The sequence below is a fragment of the Emydura macquarii genome, unplaced genomic scaffold, assembly GCF_026122565.2.
Source record: "Emydura macquarii macquarii isolate MOO-44397 ecotype Brisbane River unplaced genomic scaffold, CSIRO-AGI_Emac_v2 contig_1300, whole genome shotgun sequence".
NCBI lineage: Eukaryota > Metazoa > Chordata > Testudines > Chelidae > Emydura > Emydura macquarii.
In genome coordinates, this window is record NW_027131437.1 from 871,825 (window position 1) to 890,809 (window position 18,985).

Sequence of the window (18,985 nt, forward strand, 5' to 3'; positions counted from 1 at the left end):
TGATGGGAAGAGTCATCAAAACCAGCTCTTAAACCCAGAAGCAGTTCAGCAGCTGCTCAAAGCTTTCATCCCAACTGCAATAGCTCTTGTCCTCAGCCCTGCACCTGACTTGACCCCACCTTTGCCCCTGCCTCGCCTTACTGCAGATAAACTGGCTCTGACCTTCAGCTCTGACCCTTGGCTCTGACATCTAGCCTCTGACCCTGGGCTCCTATTCCTGGCTACTGACTCTTGCTCTAACCACAAGGCATGACCACCCCATGGCCTGGTCTCTGACAGATAGATAGATGTAGTTTCGATAAAATTGATGAAAGCTGTTTAAGTTTCTTACATGCAAGGTTATTTTCTCGGTGGCAGCAACTCTAAGTTGCAAAATAATCTTCAGGTCCCAGTGACTGGTACACTTTATGCCAAATTTGGCAATGACAAGGTTGGTGCTATAGACTCATTTGCGATTCCTCCCTTAGATGGTGTTAAAGTTTCAGTTTAAGGAGCCTATCACCCTGCCAGAGTTTCTCCTTTACCTATTTGCCCATTCCAGTGAGGCCTTTCTCTACAAATTTGACATTAATGGTCCTTCTAGTTCTATTGGCAGTAGACTAAAACCCTTAAAAAGTTCACCTTGCTTTTTGTTGCCAATGACTTTGTTAAGAGAAATATTGTTATGGGAAGAACCCTGTTTAAATCGGTATCCAGATACACTTTCTTTTGTTATGGCCTGGTTGACCTGAATCTGGAAGGCCACCGGTCCGTTCCTAGAACTGGTCAGAAATTTTAAAACAAAGATTTTTAGTCAAAAAATGGTCTTTTGCAAAAACAAAAAAAAGTTGACGTTTTAGAATTTTTTCCACTTTTTATCATCACTTTCTAAACATCAAAACGGTTATAAAAATGCTTCATTTACCGAAAATTGGTTTTTGTGGTAAACCAATTTCTATAACCATTGATAAAAATTCAAATATAATTTTGAAAAAAATTAAAAATGGGTCTGTTTTGAACCCTATGTAATGGAAGCAACTTAGAAATTTCTTAACATATTTTTAACCAGCTTTACTTGGCCCTACTGCCTGCATCAGGATATCCCCCTTGCAGCAACACGGACCTCTCTTCACACATCCGTAAAGTGATATGGGTTGCAAACAGCCTCCAGGAGGGAGCACTCTATCAGATGTTTCATGCTCCATGAAAATATTTCCTAAGTAGGAGAGACCCAACTCTCTGCACCTCACCCCCAAAGATGTGGGGGGTACTCTGTTGGCCGAGTACCTCTGTTTGAAGTCAATTTCTCATTTTTACTGCTACTTTCAGACTCCAGTATTAGAGTCTATCTTGTATCTGTTAGAATTCCAGTCTCATTGATTCTGATGGTCTTTTCTTTTGCTGCCTGTTGCAGCCTATTTTTTGTTTGGCATTCCATCAAGCTTCTCACTCTTCACATGTGAGGATCCTGTGGAGGCAGTGGCCCTTATTGTCCAATACATCCATGCTGCAGCAGAGAGTGCTGGTCCCAGGGATCCAGTTGTGGCACCCTGATTTGGGGCTACCTGGCCCCAGCCTAGAACAGAAGAGCCCTGCTCTAAACTGTGCTGCTGCTTTAAAGTCAGGGCCGGCCCTAGACCAAATGGCGCCTCAGGCAAGGAGCATCTACGGCACTGCCTGCCCCCTATTTGCTAAACTTGTGAATACATTACTTTTTATTGCATTTGTAGCCCATTTCACGACTTCGATGCATGATTTATCCCTGTCACATAAGACAATAAATGTGTCCACTAGGATCTGTAAATCTGTATTTATTCATGCTGTATATAAGCAAATAAAAAAATGTTTCCTCTAAACTTATAGAAACCTTTTAATTTTAAGAATAACTGAAATGTACCAACATCAAGACATTGAACTGTGCACCAACATTGGGTGGACCATTATTAAATAGTGTTACAGGAGGTGACAGCCTTAGAATGTTAACCTTTAGTTCAAAAGGTTGCTTTTCTCGCATCTTTGATTTTATACAGGGGAAAACAGACAGTATTAGGTAGAGCAAAAGTCTATGTTCCACAGTCTTAGAAAGTCATCAAACATTACGTGTTAAGCATGGAAAAAGAAGAAACAATATTTCTTTTATGTTGTTATGTAGATAGGGGTTCGATGGATATCTCTGGAGTCCCATTAAATACGTCCTTTATTAGTCGCTACTTACACTCTTCAAGTCTTAAAACACAAGTACACTTTCACAATTACACAATGAAACAAGATTCACAATATCAGAGCTGGAGTCTCGCTTCACTTCACTTCATTCTTATATCTCAGTGACTGACTGGTGTTGCCCCACCTCTGATATATACCTGCCAGGGCATGGCTGACAACATTCTAGGAGGTTCAAGGAAAATGTAATTCTCAGAAATTCTGGACGGTTCCATGAGACTCTGCAAAGGTCCAGAATATTCTGGGAAGTTAATGAAAAAATCTACCTACGGAATATCTGAAACATTTTACCTCAAACATTCTATTTTCCCTTTTGTCACTAACAACGAAAACGACCCCCCGAGCCCAGCGCCCCTTAACCTGGCACCCCTCAAGACTGGCACCACCTGGTGACCTGCCCCTAAATCTGGCTCTATGTCAGGTCCTTTATTCCAGTGAAGGATTGGGCATAGTAAAACTCAGCTGTTACTCCTCAGGCCTTCCCTTTTACACCAGGGAACTGCGAATGGCTGGTGCTAGCTCTGTGCTATTCCCCTCCTGAAGAGGAATTGTCTGCTAGGAATCTTGGGTGAGTTTATGTCCACTTTGCACTTTGTCAGTAGCACAAAGTGGGCAGAGCAGTCTGGAGACTTTGGTCCATGGTCTTTAAAGTAGGGGAAAAAACTACATGATTATGTAACTGTTTATCTGCAAGTATCTTATCTTTTCTTTGAAAGGACTGTTTTGAACAGTGTGTGTGCCAGGTAGTGCATGATGGCCAATATGGCTCATTCAGGCAGAGGCAAGGGGAACACTCTATCCTGCTACTGCGGCCCTCAAAGTCCACAAATTCTGAGCTGTGGGAATTTTACAGGTCTTGTATTAGAAGAAATAGTCACATGAGAGTGAGAATCCTGAGAGATTGTCTTCAGAGCAGTAACTACAAGTAAATGATTTTTCTTTACTTCGTAAAGTAGGATATAGGATTCTGTGACAGTTCATTGATTGCTGGTTAATACCCTTTATATTATTCCTACAGTATTGTTGCATATACTACGTGTCCTGCACTGACTGGTTAATTCTGCCTTCTGTTTCCATGGATGAAGCCTGAGTTCTGTATTAATTGACATGTGCTAGTCTGAGGTATAAGAGGCAAGCCTGAACTCAGATACCTTTCTGCATACATAATACTTCTGACATAATGAAGACTTCCTGAAGAAATTGTAGGTTTTTTCCATTAGAATATTAATTTTTGAAGACTTTTTTCTAATACATTTTAACATATAGAGAAACCATCTCAGGAACTGACACAGTTAAGAGATGCCAAACCATGAATAAAGGGAGAAGGGAATGAAAGATTCTACAGTAGGACAGCTCATAGAAAGAAGGGATCAAACAGTTAAATTGCTGATGACATCCACACAGATATAAAAAAATCCAGAAAGCAAGGTAGGGAAGGTAGACCTACAAGAAGAATATGTTATGGTCCAGAAAATGTGTTTTGAATATACAGTGTTGGGGGGAGGGGGAATAGAAACAGGAAAAGATCATCAAGGCCAGTAACAATGGTCCATTTTTTTATTTATCTCAGCCTCTTAATGCTACTTCCCTACATTTTCACCTTACCTTGCAGGCCCCTCTTTCTCTAGTATCAGGATTAGTGCATCTAGACCACTGAATATCTTCAAATTATTCTGTTAATGGACATCATTGGCCAAATTCAGAGGTAAATCTAAACTTGTGTAATTTACACCTACTTCCAGGCCTTTCGGTGTGTAAATTACAGCATTACCTCCATCCAACTTTCTCACATTTCCCTGGTGTGTAAGATATAGCCTCTGACACCGCACCTCCAACTGACCTTCTGAGTCTAGAGGAGTGCAAGTTGATGAATTTAAGTTGTAGAAAGAACAAATCGACATTTTAAAATAAATGTAAGGTGTATAACTTGAATTCTACTGTTTAATTAAAATGAATATTTGTCAGTGAAATTAAGGTGTAATTAATGATTGTAAAAAGTAATGTAGATTTTTAAAAGTATTCTGCCAGGCACTTAGTATTTATTTCTTTTTCCTTAATTACATGTTTAGGGCTTGATTCTGATCTTCCTTTTGATTACAAACACATAGGTGCACATCACTGCATGTTTTCTGACATCCAGCACTACATCTGTGTATCCGATATCAAGAAGCAAGCCCTTCTGGCATTAGGCTACATTGCAAAATTGAGCCTTATTAAAATATTTTATTACCTATCGTTTTAAAGACAAACTCTAGTGGAGAAAAAATACATACTTTGGTGAGAGAATCAGACACCAGCATCACTGGCAAATATTTCAATTTAACACTAACTTGAAAAGCATATGCTTTCATGTGGTGTCTCACTTCTGATTTGTTATAATGCAAACTTTGCAGCTCATTGTCTGAGCTCATAGCAGGTCTTTATATTGACTAATTTCAATTAATTCCAGTGGAGATTGATATTATGTTTAGTTTAAAGCAGTTTCTAAAGTTTATAGTGTATTATATATTAGTTAGGACCTGCCAGGCTCACCAGACTAGTATAAGCACTTTTCTGGATATATCAATGGGTTGAGACCCATGTTGTGCTGTCCTCCCACCATAGATTTCCCATTAGTCCTGAGGATTACCCACCACAATTATCAGACACATAAATGAATACAATTTGTTGGGGAAGGTTCTCTCATGGATCAGTGATTGGTTAAAAGACAGGAAACAAAGGGTAGGAATGAACGTTCAGTTTTCAGAATGGGGAATAGTGAATAGCATGGTCACCCAGGGATCTGTACTAGGATCAGTGCTGTTCAACATATGCAGAGATGATCTGGGGAAAGGGCTAAGTGATGAGGTGGCAAAGCTTGCACCCAATACATAATTACTCAACCTAGTTAAGTGCAAAGATGACTGCAGGTGCGTTACAAAAGGATCTCACAAAACTGGGTGGCTGGGCAACAGAATTCAGTGCTAATAAATGCAAAGTAATGCACATTGGAAAACATAATCCCAATTATACATCCAAAATGATGGGGTCTAAATTAGCTGTTACCACTCAAGAAAGAGATCTTGGAGTCATTGTGGATAGTTCTCTGAGAACATCTGCTTAATGTGCAGCAGCAGTCAAAAAAGTTAACAATGTTAGGAACTTTTAGGAAAGGGATAGATAATAAGACAGAAAATACCATAATGCCACTATAGATAATCCATGGTGCACCCACACTTTGAACACTGCGTGCAGTTCTGGCTGTCCCATCTCAAAATGGATATATTAGGAATGGTAAAGTAATAGTGAAGAGCAGCAAACATGATTAGGGGTATGGATCAGTTTCCATGTGAGGAGAGATTAAAAAGACTGGGACTGTTCAGCTTGGAAAAAAGACTGCTAAGGGGGATATATGACAGAAGTCTATAAAATCATGAATGGCGTAGAGAAAGTGAATAAGGAACTGCTATTTACTCCTTCATATAACTTCTGACTGGATACAGGGCTAGACGGACCATTGGTCTGATCCAGTATGGCCATTCCTATGTTCACCACCAGAGTCCCTATTTTTGCTTTTTCTTCCCCAGCCTTCAACTTCTCCTATTATTTCATGGTGTTGTCACTGTTGGTAGAAATTGCTGGAGAGGTTTTTCTCCAGAGCTTGTTTACTATTTCTTCCAAGAAAGCGGCAGTAGTATTTCTACAGAGTGATGTGAGGTGCTTACCTCTGCACCTGGGGCCTATAGGCCTGATCCAGGATCTGCTGAAATCAGCGAGAATTGGGTCAAGATCTAAAAATGTTATCTCTGCAGCATCCTCGGCCCGCTGTCAGTCATGGAGTGAAGGACCAATTCTAGGTTTTTGTAGATGACAGAACAAGGAGCAATGGTCTCAAGTTGCAGGGCGGGAGGTCTAGGTTGGATATTAGGAAAAACTTTTCACTAGGAGGGTGGTGAAGCACTGGAATGGGTTACCTAGGGAGGTGGTGGAATCCCATCCTTAGAGGTTTTTAAGGTGTGGCTTGACAAAGCCCTGGCTGGGATGATTTAGTTGGGGCTGGTCCTGCTTTGAGCAGGGGGTTGGGCTATATACCGCCTGAGGTCCCTTCAACCCTAATCTTCTGTGATTTTATGATAAGTCTCAGACTCAAATCCTTGTATACCTTGTACATTTTACTCCTGCCAGGCTGTCCTATCAACAGCCTGTCTGCATTTTAGTTTTGCTTGTTTGGTTACAGAACAATTCTTCTCAGGTTAGCATGATTTACTCAGTTTTTTTTCTTGGAAACCATTCCAAGAAATTTGACATTTGCCTTGTAGAGCTTATAAGTATAGGACGTCCCACCTTCACCGTTCAATGTAATGACCCTTTTTGTCTCAGAAAATGATTAGGGTCTATTAAAAACATCCTTGGAAAAATATTCCATTTTTTGCTAACAATCTTTTTATAGGGTTTTGGATTTTTATTTTTTCATTCTTGGAAACTTATTGTTTGAATATTTAAAAAGAGACTGGACAAACCCCTGAAGGAGAGACTACTGAGGGAACAATCTTGCACTAGGCCTGTGTTTGAGGTTGGGAGAAGGGGATGGTCTAGTGACGGTTTCTGATAGGCATTTTTCATTCTACATAACGATTCACCCTTTTCTGTGATATCTAGTGCTGAATGTGTGTGTATTGATAGGGGTGTGTCAACTTTTGTGTTCCCTTGACAGCGTCTTGGACAGCCCTAGCAGACTTGATGAGGAGCACAGGCTGATTGCCAGATATGCTGCCAGGCTGGCTGCAGAAGCTGGAAATGCGGTAAGTAAATGCATTGCCTCTTCAGTTTCAATTTCTCTGTGGCTTTTCTTATTAAGGAAGGTAACAAAATGTTTTTCAGAGGTTAGATTAACAGTTTAACGTTGTGCTAAATTGAGTCACATTGTCTCTTTTTTCTGCTTAGCTGATGCAAAATGAGGCATGACCTCACTTTCCACTCCTTTCCCACTGTCTGAAGCATGAATACCACCTTCTCATGGAAAATAGCTAGGAGATGGCAACAGGAGTGATTAGAAGTGTGGAAAGACTGCCACATGAGAAGAGATTAAATAGATTAGTCCTACATAGTGCAGAGAATGGACAAATAGGTGGAGACATGATAAAGGCATATAACGCAACACATGCTACAGAGAATGGAGATCAGTCACTATTTACTTTGTCAGACAGAGCAAGAGAAATGAATTAAAAAGGCAAAAAATTGAAATTGATAAAGGAAAAGCTTCCTTACACAGCACATAGAATCATAGAGGGATCTTGAGAGGTCGTCTATTCCAGTCCCCTGCACTCAGGGCAGGACTATGTAATAACTCTTGATGTCTATGTATTATAGTACTTTTAGTACCTTTATCTGGAAGAGCCCAGAGAAATCTGGCATGTGGATTTAGGAACTGGAAAAACATGGGTGATTTTGAGGTTGCAGATAGGAAACCCAGAGAACCCTGCTGCATTAGCATGAACTTACTTGTGAATTCTCTCAGCATTTCCATCAGGCCAGGGACTCTGTACGCATTCTTCAGCTCAGCAGCAGTGAACTCTAGTTCCTGCAGCCTCACCTGCTCACTCCTGGCCAGTGTGCCCTTTACATCAGAATTAATTGCCATGAAGAATATGCAGAAGTTAGAATTTAGTGAGATTTAATGGAAGAATATATGAAGGTTAATAAATATCTGGCTTTTTTCACACTAGCTCCATGGGAGGAAAGCAGTGTTTGTACTGACAACCTTCCCCAGGTATTCAGCTGGAAAGATCTGCTTAGCATTATAGCCAGGGTTCTATAAAAGTACCAACAGCATAGGCCACCTGCAGATGCATTGAATCAGATTTTCCAGATGACATGGCCATGCTCCCTGCCCATTTAATTGTAGAGATTACAGATACCCAGTACACTGTGTGGTCAGGGTGAATGCAAGACTGACTTTATTTCCAGTTTATACAGACTCCTTACTGCATATCTCCCCTGTCCACCCTGAAAAGTAGCTCTAAACATTCACAACTAAAACTGCATTATTGACACTCTACGGCCTGCTCTGACCAGCTCCGGGCTCCTTGGTGCGGAGTTAGTTGATTGAGACTTGCACTCAAAGCACCAGTATTCCACTATACCCCTTCATCCCCAGCTCAAACAGTATGACTACCGCACCACCATTTCAGAATTATTTCAGGACCCACCTGGTCCCCAAAAAATCTTCAAAAGTATAACTATCCACTCCCACTCAGTGAATAGTATGAATTTCCTCTGCCACAGAATAAGATAGCTCGAACACTTTCTAGCAATATGAATGCTGCTTACTACCTCTGGCAGTGTAAATACTCTCATCACCTCCTTCAGCAGTGTGTATGCTCTTTTACTAGTTCCAACAGTTTGCCTTCATACAGTGATCTGAATTCCTGAAAGGGGTTATGAGCAGATATTTTTCTTTTGTAGATCTTTAATAAAAAGAAACGTTTGAAAGTCTAGAAATGGAAACATCGGCTCCCCATTATCCCTTTGACGGGCTGTCAAGTAAATCTCTTTTTATTTGAATTTTCTGAAGTCTTACCATTCACTACGCACACATGTATTTCTGTAGTGATATATAGCATTTAAGTGACTTTTCTCTGTTGGTGGGAAATGGGGAATTTCTGAGTAATCTTTGTGTAAAACTTAAAGTTGCTGAGAAGCTTAATACTTTCTTTGCATCAGTCTTCACCAAGGAGCTGCTGAGAAGACATCTATCCCTGACCTATTCTAAATTAATAAAGGTGAGGTACTTTCAGATATTGGAGGTGTCAGAAAAAGATGTGCTGAAACAAATTGATGATTTAAAAACCAGTAAGACACCCAGTCCAGATGGTGTATATCCAAGAGTTCTGAAGGAGCTCAGGTATTAAGTGGCTTAGCTGGATAAAAGAGAACTGGTTGACAGGTTATTTAGACTTTCAAAAGGCCTTTGATAAGATACCTTACAAAAGGCTACTAAAGAAGCTAAGTCATTATGTGGTGAGAGGCAATTTATTGTCATAGATCAAAAACTGGCTAAGAGACAGAAAACAAAGAGTAGGAATAAATGGCCAATTTTCATTGTAGCAAAAGATTAACAGCAGGGAGCCAAAAGGTTCTTTACTAGGTCAGGTATTATTAAATATATTTAATTATCTGGAAAAGGGGGCTAATAATGATGTAGTAAAATTTGCAGAAGACACAAAGGAACTTGACAAAATAGAGAATTGGTCTGAAATCAACAAGATAAAATTCAATAAAGACAAGTGCAAAGTACTACGGTTACAAAGGAAAGAATCAAATACACAGCTACGAAATGGGAAATAACTGACTAGTTGGTAAAACTACCAAAAAGGATCGAGGGGTTATAGTGGATTACAAATTGAAAATGAGTCAACACTGTGATGCTGTTGCAAAAAAGGCTAATATCGTTCTGGGGTTTATTAACAGGAGTATTGTATGTAAAACATGGGAGGTAATTGTCCTGCTGTACTCAGCACTGGTAAGGCCTTTGCTGAAGTACTGTGTCCAGTTCTGGGCACCACATTTTAGGAAAGATGTGGACAATTTAGAGAGAATCCAGAGGAGAACAAAAACCAATCAAAGGTTTAGAAACCCTGACCTATGAGGAAAAGTTTAAAAACAAAACAAAACTGGTCATGTTAATCTTGAGAAAAGAAGAGTGAGGGGGGACCTGATAACAGTCAAATGGGTTAAGGGCTATTATAAAGAAGACAGTGATCAGTTCTTCTCAATGTCGACTGAAGGTGGGACAAGAAGTAATGGTCTTAAGATGCATCAAGGGAGATTTAGGCTAGATAATAGCAAAAAGTTTCTAACTAAAAAGGTGTTGGTGATCCCTCGGTGGTCAAGGATGATTTCATTCATGGGTTTTATTTTCTGTGGTCCTTTGGTGACTGAGGAATCCAATCCTTGAGCCGAAGACTCGTTTTACAGACTTTGCAGGTGGTGTTGGAAGGCAGAGTTGGGCCACGATTGCTGCATGACAGTTGTCTGTCCTTTCTTTTCTGGCATTTTTCTGGTACCAGGGCGAGGCAATTTTTCTCAAAAGTGGTCTGTTCTTCTCTGAAAAGTCTTCACCAGTTATTTCTATCTTGGGCTACTATCTCTCAGTGTGTGATGTCAATACCACATCTTAATGTTTGTCTTGAGGGTGCCTTTAAACTGTTTTGGGGGTTTTTTGGCCTCCCTGTTTCCTTTCTCCTTTGGTGAGTTGGGTGTACAGAAAATGTTTTGGTAGGCGCGCATCAGTCATGCGCACACTGTGCTCACTCCACCTCAGCTGGTGCTGGATAATAAGGGCCTCAACACTGAAGATGTTGGCCTCTGTGAGGACACGGACATTAGTGTGGCGATCCTCCTACTTTATGTGGAGGATCTTCCGGAGAAAGTGCTGGTGTTGGAGTTCCAGGTTTTTCAGGTGTTTTCTGTAGGTCATCCAAGTCTTGCAATGGTAGAGGAGAGTTGGGATTACCACCGCTTTGTAAACTAAAAGTCTAGTAGGTGTTCTGATGTCATGGTTGTTGAATACCCGGCAAAACAGTCTGCCAAAGGCAAGGCTGGCACAGTGGATTCTGTGCAGAATCTTGATGTCTATCTTTGCCCTCTATGAGAGATGGTTGCCAAAGTAGATTAAGTGTTCTACATTTTCCAGTTCCTCTCTGACAATGTAGATTTTCCTTGCTGGGTCTGATGATTGACTGGTGGAAAACGTTTCTTTTGCCGATGTTCAGTTTTAGCCCTAAGCTTTTGTAAACTTCAGAGAAGCAGTTAAGGGCTGTTTGTAGATCCTCCTTTGAGTGTTCAACTACAGCACAATCATCTGTGTACTGGAGTTCGGTTATTGTTGCCGATGTTACCGGAGCCATTCTTTTTAGGTGACAAAACTGAGAAACCGTCTCAGATTGAGGTATCAGTTAGAGAGGTTTTGGAAAAAATTGATAAATTAAACAGTAATAAGTCATCAGGACCAGATGGTATCACCCAAGAGTTCTGAAAGAACTCAAATATGAAATTGCAGCGCTATTAACTGTAGTATGTAACCTATTGCTTAAATCAGTGCATCTTCTCTCTTTGATAATCATAGTTTATTTGCTGGAATGCTGCAAGCACAGCTCCTGACATGTAATCAACCCAGTTGGTGCTCTTACATCCTGGTTTTATCCATGTTGGCTCTGGAGAGGTTTTGACTAGATTACTCTTGTTTTCCTTTTTATTAAAATGTGGAAGAAAAATCCTCTTTATTAAAATGGGCAGCTCAGGACAGTTCCTCGTGCTGAGCGAGGATGAAGCAGGTGATAACTCTGAGTCAGATTCCTCAGAACTGTAGAAGATTCAGCACTCACTCTTGCCAGTGTTCCCTCTAGCACCAGGAAAGAGGAACAAATGCCAGTTGTGCCCTCATCAGTGTTGATGAGATTGCTTATTTCCCTGTGTAGTGAGGCGGACTGGCTTCCCTCCGAACTAGAGAGAGAGGGACCACTACACTCCCTCTGGTGGGCGGAGCTAAATCTGCCCTGCCCCCCTCACCAGAAGTCTCGGGATGGGACAGGAAGTATAAAAGGAGAGCCCTGGAGCTCAGTTGGTGCTGAAGCACTGGAGGGAGCAGATACCTCTTCCAGGGATCTGGGATTTCAACAGGATCCCAGACTAGGCCTCAAATGGAGCTGTGCCCTTGGATACCCCAAGGAGCTGAGGGACTGCTGCCAGACAAGTGCCGTGAGGAGCTGTGGGAACTGCCAGCTGCCAAGTCCCGTGAGGAGATAGAGGATATTTGGACTACAGAGCCATACAACCCAGACTATGGTAGGAAGTAGCCCAGGAGAACGAGACTTTAGTCACTGTTTTTCAGGAGGATCCCCGCTGATCCAGTGACAGAACTGTCTGCCACTCTTAGGGCTCTGGGTTGGGACCCGGGGGAGTAGGATGGGCCTGGGTTCCCCTACCCCCCACCACTGATCCCATCCCTGGGTTGGCCGCCGAACTCCCCCTTTGGCTGAAAGGCCTGTGCTGTGTTGCTGGCTTATCCTAGCCAGAAGACTGTGGAGCCTCAAACTGTTAATTGCCATCTGTCCCAGCAAGGAGGCTGTGGACCAAAGACTGTTTGTGCTGTGCCCCGTCCCCGCAGAGGGCCAGAGATCCCCCATAGACTACCAATTACTGTCTGCCTGTAGTGAGGCCCAATGGCCTCCCTCCCCACTCAAGCGCAAGAGACCACTACACCCTGCCATTGCGTTCCAGGGTTAAACACCAATACTACTTTATTGATATATTAAGCCTCCGTACTCAAGAGCTCTGGCACTGGTCTTGCCTAGGCTAGGATTCTCTGGCACTTTTGTACCACAGACCCTCATTCCCTTACAAGCTCTACCACTTCAGACCATACTAGGGGGTCAGTTTCCTGGCCTTACTCATTTCCATCCATAGCAGGTACATTGTGCTGCTAATGTATGGAGATCTTCAGAACCATTTTATCCCTATGTATCTCTGGGTTCTTGGCCATGTTGTGTGATCACCTCAGCCACACAGGAGTCAGAAACTAGGGGCCAGTTTCCAATAAGGGCTGCTGATGTCTATCCCTTAAAGACTGGCTTCTCTCACTGCCTTATATCTTCTCCACCTGATCTGCTTAAGACAGAAAATATCATTGCCTCTTTATAAAGCCATGGTATGCCCACATCTCGAATACTGTGTGCAGATCTGGTCACCCTATCTCAAAAAGGATATATTGGAATTGGAAAAGGTACAGAAAAGGGCAATTAAAATGATTAGGGGTATGGAAAAGCTTCCATATTCAAAGAGATTAGTAAGACTGGGCCTTTTCAGCTTGGAAAAGAGATGACTAAAAGGGGATATGATAAAGGTCTATAAAATCATAAATGGTGTGGCAAAACTAAATAAGGAAGTGTTATTTACTCCTTCTCATAACACAAAAGCTAAGGGGTGCCCAAATTAAATTACTAAGCAGCGGGTTTAAAATGAACAAAAGTAAGTGCAGTAGAACCTCAGAGTTATGAGCATCTTGGAAATGGAGGTGGTTTGTAACTCTGAACAAAACGTTAGGGTTGTTCTTTCAAAAGTTTTACAATTGAACATTGACTTAATACAGCTTTGAAACTAGACTATGCAGAAAAAATGCTACTTTCACTTTATTTTTTTCATTGTTTACATTTAACAAAGTACTATACTGTATTTGATTTATTTTTGGTCTCTGCTTCTGCCTGATTGCGTACTTCCAATTCCAAATGAGGTGTGTGGTTGACTGGTCAGTTCATAACTCTGAAGTTCTACTGTATTTCTTCACACAATGCACCATCAACCTATGGAACTCCTTGCCAGAGGATGTTGTGAAGGCCAAGACTATAACGGAGTTCAAAAAAGAACTAGATAAGTTCCTGGAAGATAGGTCCATCAATGGCTATTAGCCAGGATAGGCAGGGATTGCTGTTTGCCGTAGGCTGGGAATGGCCAGTAGGATGGACCACTTGATGATTACCTGTTCTGTTCATTCCCTCTGAAGTACCTGGCATTGGTCACTGTCAGAAGACAGGATACTGGGATTGATGGACCATTGGTCTGACCCAGTATGGCTGTTCTTATGCTTAGGGGACAACCAGTTGAGAAGGAAAGCCCCTATGAAGTTCGATGGATTGGGTCAGTTAGGCTTTTTTTGCTATATGCAAATAGGGTTCTCTGTCAAGAAACTGCACATATCTATTCCACTTCAGATGTGTGCGTGTACCCAATGCGCTCAAGCTGCAGACCTTTAAGTCAATAGCATCAACTGATGCAGGGTCAGCCTAACCACTCTCAATTCTGACTCACCACCTGTGACTAAGTTGAAGCTCCGAGTGACACATCAAGCTCTCAGTTTTTTCTAGCTTGTCAGCACACTTTTCCTATGTAAATAGTTTTAATGTTAGTTTAGGACTTAAGTTCCATAGTGTAGTAAACATATACTATGTCAGCATAGCCCCCCCGTGTAGACCGAACACATACCGACAGAAGGGGATTTTCTGTCAGTGTTCGAACACCATGTCCCTGAACAAAGTTAGCTACGTTGACAGACGCACTCTTCCATTGACACAGCTGCACCTACACTGGCAGTTTTGTTGGCATAGCTATGTCAGTCAGGGTTGTGGTTTTTTCACATCTCTGACCAAGATAGCTATGCTGACATAACTTTCAAGTGTAGACCAAGCCTTAGTGTAAATAGATAGTGTTAGGTTTGTAGTCTTTTCTTTCTTTGTATTCCTGGAGTGGTACTTCATTACCACACTACTCTGCAGACATCCCCAGAATTTAAGCACTGCCCTTTACGTGAGGCCGTTATGCCCATTAATGATGGCTATACTCATTGCCTCATTTGTCTCGGTTAAGGGCATGTAAGGAATAAGTGCAGCACCTGCAATTCCTTTACTAGGAGTACACAGAAATCCTCTGAGACATTTCTGAGCACCTCTTGGAGAAATCCATGCCTCCAGCTTTGGATCTGGACTGTTACAGGACTGAACAAGTGCTCCTTTTTCCCTTCCTGGCTCTCTCAAGGGGGAAAACCTCCTGAAGTCCTACAGAGGAAAAAGGCATCACTTCCCTTTCCTGGGACCATCTTCCAAGGCCACCAAGACTTCCACTTCTCTGGAAGCAGAAACTGTGAGACCCAACAAGGCTTTTCAACCTGTCATAGGGACTCCAGCCATCGTATTTCAGCTGATAAGGGCTCTCATAAGCCTTCCAGGACTGAGATAAGAGCAAGAGCCCCCAAGTGCCACTCCGCAGTACCATTTAAACTGTTGCACTCAACACTGGTACAGTTGATTTTGATGCCAACCCCATCCCTACAGTTGAGTCCAGTACCCACCATACCATCTACAACTCTGGTATCAGTGGCCCCGTCACCAACGGCATTAACCTTAGTGCATGTGGTACCAGTGATGGCTGCATCTCTACTATCAGTACTGTTAACTCCTCAGGCATACATGGCAGTCAGGGACCTCTAATTGCTGACCATGTCACCAACTTGGGAACTTCAGACCTGGACCTACAAGAGGAAGGGCAGCAGATACCCCTTTATATATTATCTTCCTCACCTGATGAGGCAATAGTATCTGAATCATCCTTTCCAGTCCAAGATGATTATAAGACCTTTCAGGACCTCATGCAGAGGGTTGCCTTGGCACTGGATGTACAAACAGAGGTCATTCAGGGGAACTCCATAGGCTCCTAGATATCCTGCAGGCAGCTGTGCCAGGAAGGGTGACATTACCTAATAATGAGGCACTCTTGAACCCAACCAGATTTCTTTGGTAGACTCCTGGCTCTTTGATGCCTACTTTGAAGAGGGAAAACCTCTGATACCGGGGGCTTTCACAAGGATTCAAACCGTTTTCCACTAGGGAGGCCCAAAATTCTATTTACGTCTTGCCATTTGAGGTGTGCAGCCTTTTTGCAGTTGAAACTGACAAAGTAATGCGCTCTTTCAAAGACTGGCAAGATCATCTGTGACCATAGAGTCCAAGGCCAGAAGAGACCACTGTGATCATCTCGTCTGACCTCCTGAATAACATGGGCCAGAGAACTTCCCCAGAATAATTCCTAGAGTATATCTTTTAGAAACACATCCAATCTTAGTTTAAAAGTTGTCAGTGATGGAGAATCCACCATCACCCTTGGTAAATTGTTCCAATGGTTAATTACCCCTTGTCAAAAATGTACACTTTATTTCCAGTCTGAATTTGTCTAGTTTCAGCATCCCACCATTGGACCATGTTTGAACTTTCTCTGCTAGATTGAAGAGCCCATTATTAAATATTTGTTCCTTGAGCAGATACTTATAGACTGTAATCAAGTCTCCCCTTAGCCTTCCCTTTGTTAAGTGTCTTCTTCAAAGGAGGTGTGAATACACAATGTTACATGGAGTCCTAGCATATGTATTTTCTCTCACTGGGTAGGAGTGGCAAGATGGGCAGAGTCACATGGGTGGCCCTCATTGCTTCCATGACTTTTACTTGTACAAATGGGCTGTGTATAGGAGGTGGGAATTGTCTCTTTGGTCCTATATTTGGTTTGTTCCTTGTGTCCTCTGCATCCCTCCAAGATATGAGAAATTTTCACTGAAGTGAGATAGAATCATAAAGTTGGAAGGGACCTCAGGAGGTCATCTAGTCCAACCCCCTGCTCAAAGCAGGACTAACCAGGACTAATCTCAGCTAAGTAATCCCAGCCAGGGCTTTGTCAAGCTGCAGCTTAAAAACCTCCAAAGATGGAGATTCCACCAGCTCCCTAGGTAACCCATTCCAGTGCTTCACCACCCTCCTAGTGAAAAACTTTTTCCTAATGTCCAACCTAGACCTCCCCCTGCAACTTGAGACCATTGCTCCTAGTTCTGTCATCTGCCACCACTGAGAACAGCCTAGCTCCATCTTCCCTGGAACCCCCTTTCAGGTAGTTAAAGGCTGCTATCAAATCCCCCCTCAGTAACTCCTTGCAGTGAGCTGCACTGGCTTTCTGGGGTCAGGTGGAGGCATTTGGATTTACATACTTTTCAAGCAGTAATGCCTGCACGCATTGGGATAAATTCTGTCTCTTTCACATGAAAGTGGCAGTGTCTAAATGGGATTTGCACATGTGCATTCCATCATCGGCACATACTGGCGGTAGTGTTTGGGAAGTGCATGCACCAGGTTATGCATTGACAAATGAATTTCCTAGTTCCTCAACCATGTTTCAAAATCCTTTTGCCTTAGGGAATGCTCCCTCTGGCTGAAGTAATGTGTGTTCTGAGGAATTACTTCAATTTGAGATGGTTGCACAGGATAATCTAGAGTTCATTAAATGGCACATAGTAGAAAACAATCTGAAGGCTTCTAAACTAGAGGGAGCAGATGACGACATCATTTCAAATCCCCATGCCTCATGTAAATTCTAACATTCTAATGCAATGTGGTCTCTATAGATAACCATCGGCTTCCTGCCAACCACACAGAGAATGCTACATCACAGACTAGGTGATAGGGAAATGTTTTAGGGATTACTTTCCTCTTAGATCAGTGATTGATCAAGGAGAGGTGAAAACATGCTACCCTACTGAACTGCTAATCAAAGCAACTGCTAAGGAATTTCCAGTTAGTGAGAACACTGTTGCAGCCCCAGAGGAAAAATAAATGCATATGCACTACACATTGGATGTTTAGAACTCAAATGTGCATCTGTGGATAAGAATGTCAAATGCTCCACATAGTTCATGCTGTTTAAGAGTGACAGTCTTTTATGTAGTTAGAGTATGCTGATTAAAATATATACCATGCTGGAGCTGTTAGAAAACTCCACTCAGAGATGCAGTCTAGCCATTCCCAGGAGCTTTCTCACAGAATGGAAAATACGGAGAGAAAAAAATCTGGCTAGAGAAAATATAGCTTTCCTTTGTGGCAGTCTGAATTCCCATTTCATACATGAGACCTAGGAAGATGTTTTCTCTTCTGCCTCATCCAGAGAGTTTTTCCCTATAAATAGCAGCCCATTTAACTTTATTGGATCAATATTTTAGCCACTGCAGGTCTTTCCAGAATAGCCCTGCCTCTCAAGAAGCCCATTATGGACCCAGTTAAAGGTCTGGGGCAGACCCCTACATCCTTTCCCCCACTTGAAAAAAGGCTGGGCGAAAGTATTATGTACCCACCCAAGGTTATGAGTTCTTTTACACCCATTTCTTTACACCCATCTTTGCCCTTACAAACTGAAGCATAGCATCAGAGATCCAAAGACTGGCCAATGACATTTTTCAAGTGATAAAATAGCAAGCAATGTCAGTCTCTCGTCAGCTATCGTCAATCGAAGATATATTTTAACGAGCCTGAGCTTCGAAAAGCTGCGCTCACCACTTAAAACTGTGACTGGCAACATGAGCAGAATCCTCAAAGCCATCCACACATTAGGAGAATTGTCCTTCAGTTCTGCATCATGGATGAACTGGAGAGCTTGTCGTGGAGACTGCTTTCCATGTGCAAAACGTGATGGCTGTTATCCAATTTGACAGAAGTCTTTATCATTGACATCCAGACATTCCCCATGAGTCCGCATCTGATAAAGCTCTATACAATTGTTCAAGAGTGTTTTCCTGTCTTCCAGCAGTTTACTAAGGTATCTATTTAGAGCTCCTATAGCACTAGGTTATACAAAAAAAAAAACCCTTCTTTGATGGACATTAGAGCCGTGTCCACAAGTGACCAAATAACTCTTTTGAATTTTTCTTCTGAGCTTCCCAACATCTCATCTCTGTCCTCGTAACCAAACTGTCTCTTCTTCCAATGAATACGAGTTTCCTTGAAGACAAGCTGAACTCCTAAGTTTTCCACCATTTCTTTGGCAGCAGCGATGGCATCTTCAAATCCGAAGTAACAGTATTTCTTTTATGTTGTTGCGTAGATAGGGGTTTGATTGATATCTCTGGCGTCTCATTTCTTTTATGTTGTTATGTAGATAGGGGTTCGATGAATGTCTCTGGAGTCCCATTAAATATGTCCTTTATTAGTCGCTACTTACACTCTTCAAGTCTTAAAACACAAGTACACTTTCACAATTACACAGTGAAACAAGGTTCACAATATCACAGCTGGATTCTCACTTCACTTCACTTTGTTCTTATATCTCACTGACTGACTGGTGATGCCCCATCCCTTATATACCCGCCGCGGCATAGCTAACAACATTCTAAGAGGCTCAAGTAAAATGTAGTTCTCGGAAAGTGTGAAAGGCTCAATGAGATTCT

General features: G+C 42.0%; 1 protein-coding gene across 4 annotated transcripts in view; it reads left to right on the forward strand.

Moving 5' to 3' along the window:
• DTNB (dystrobrevin beta) overlaps positions 1 to 18,985 on the forward strand; it is a 326,819-nt gene that overhangs the window by 218,836 nt on the left and 88,998 nt on the right. For all 4 annotated transcript variants that reach the window (XM_067550478.1, XM_067550479.1, XM_067550480.1 and 1 more), the window contains one exon: positions 6,893 to 6,980. In XM_067550478.1, the coding sequence (XP_067406579.1) occupies positions 6,893 to 6,980 (88 nt within the window). The remainder of the gene's footprint in view (positions 1 to 6,892; positions 6,981 to 18,985) is intronic.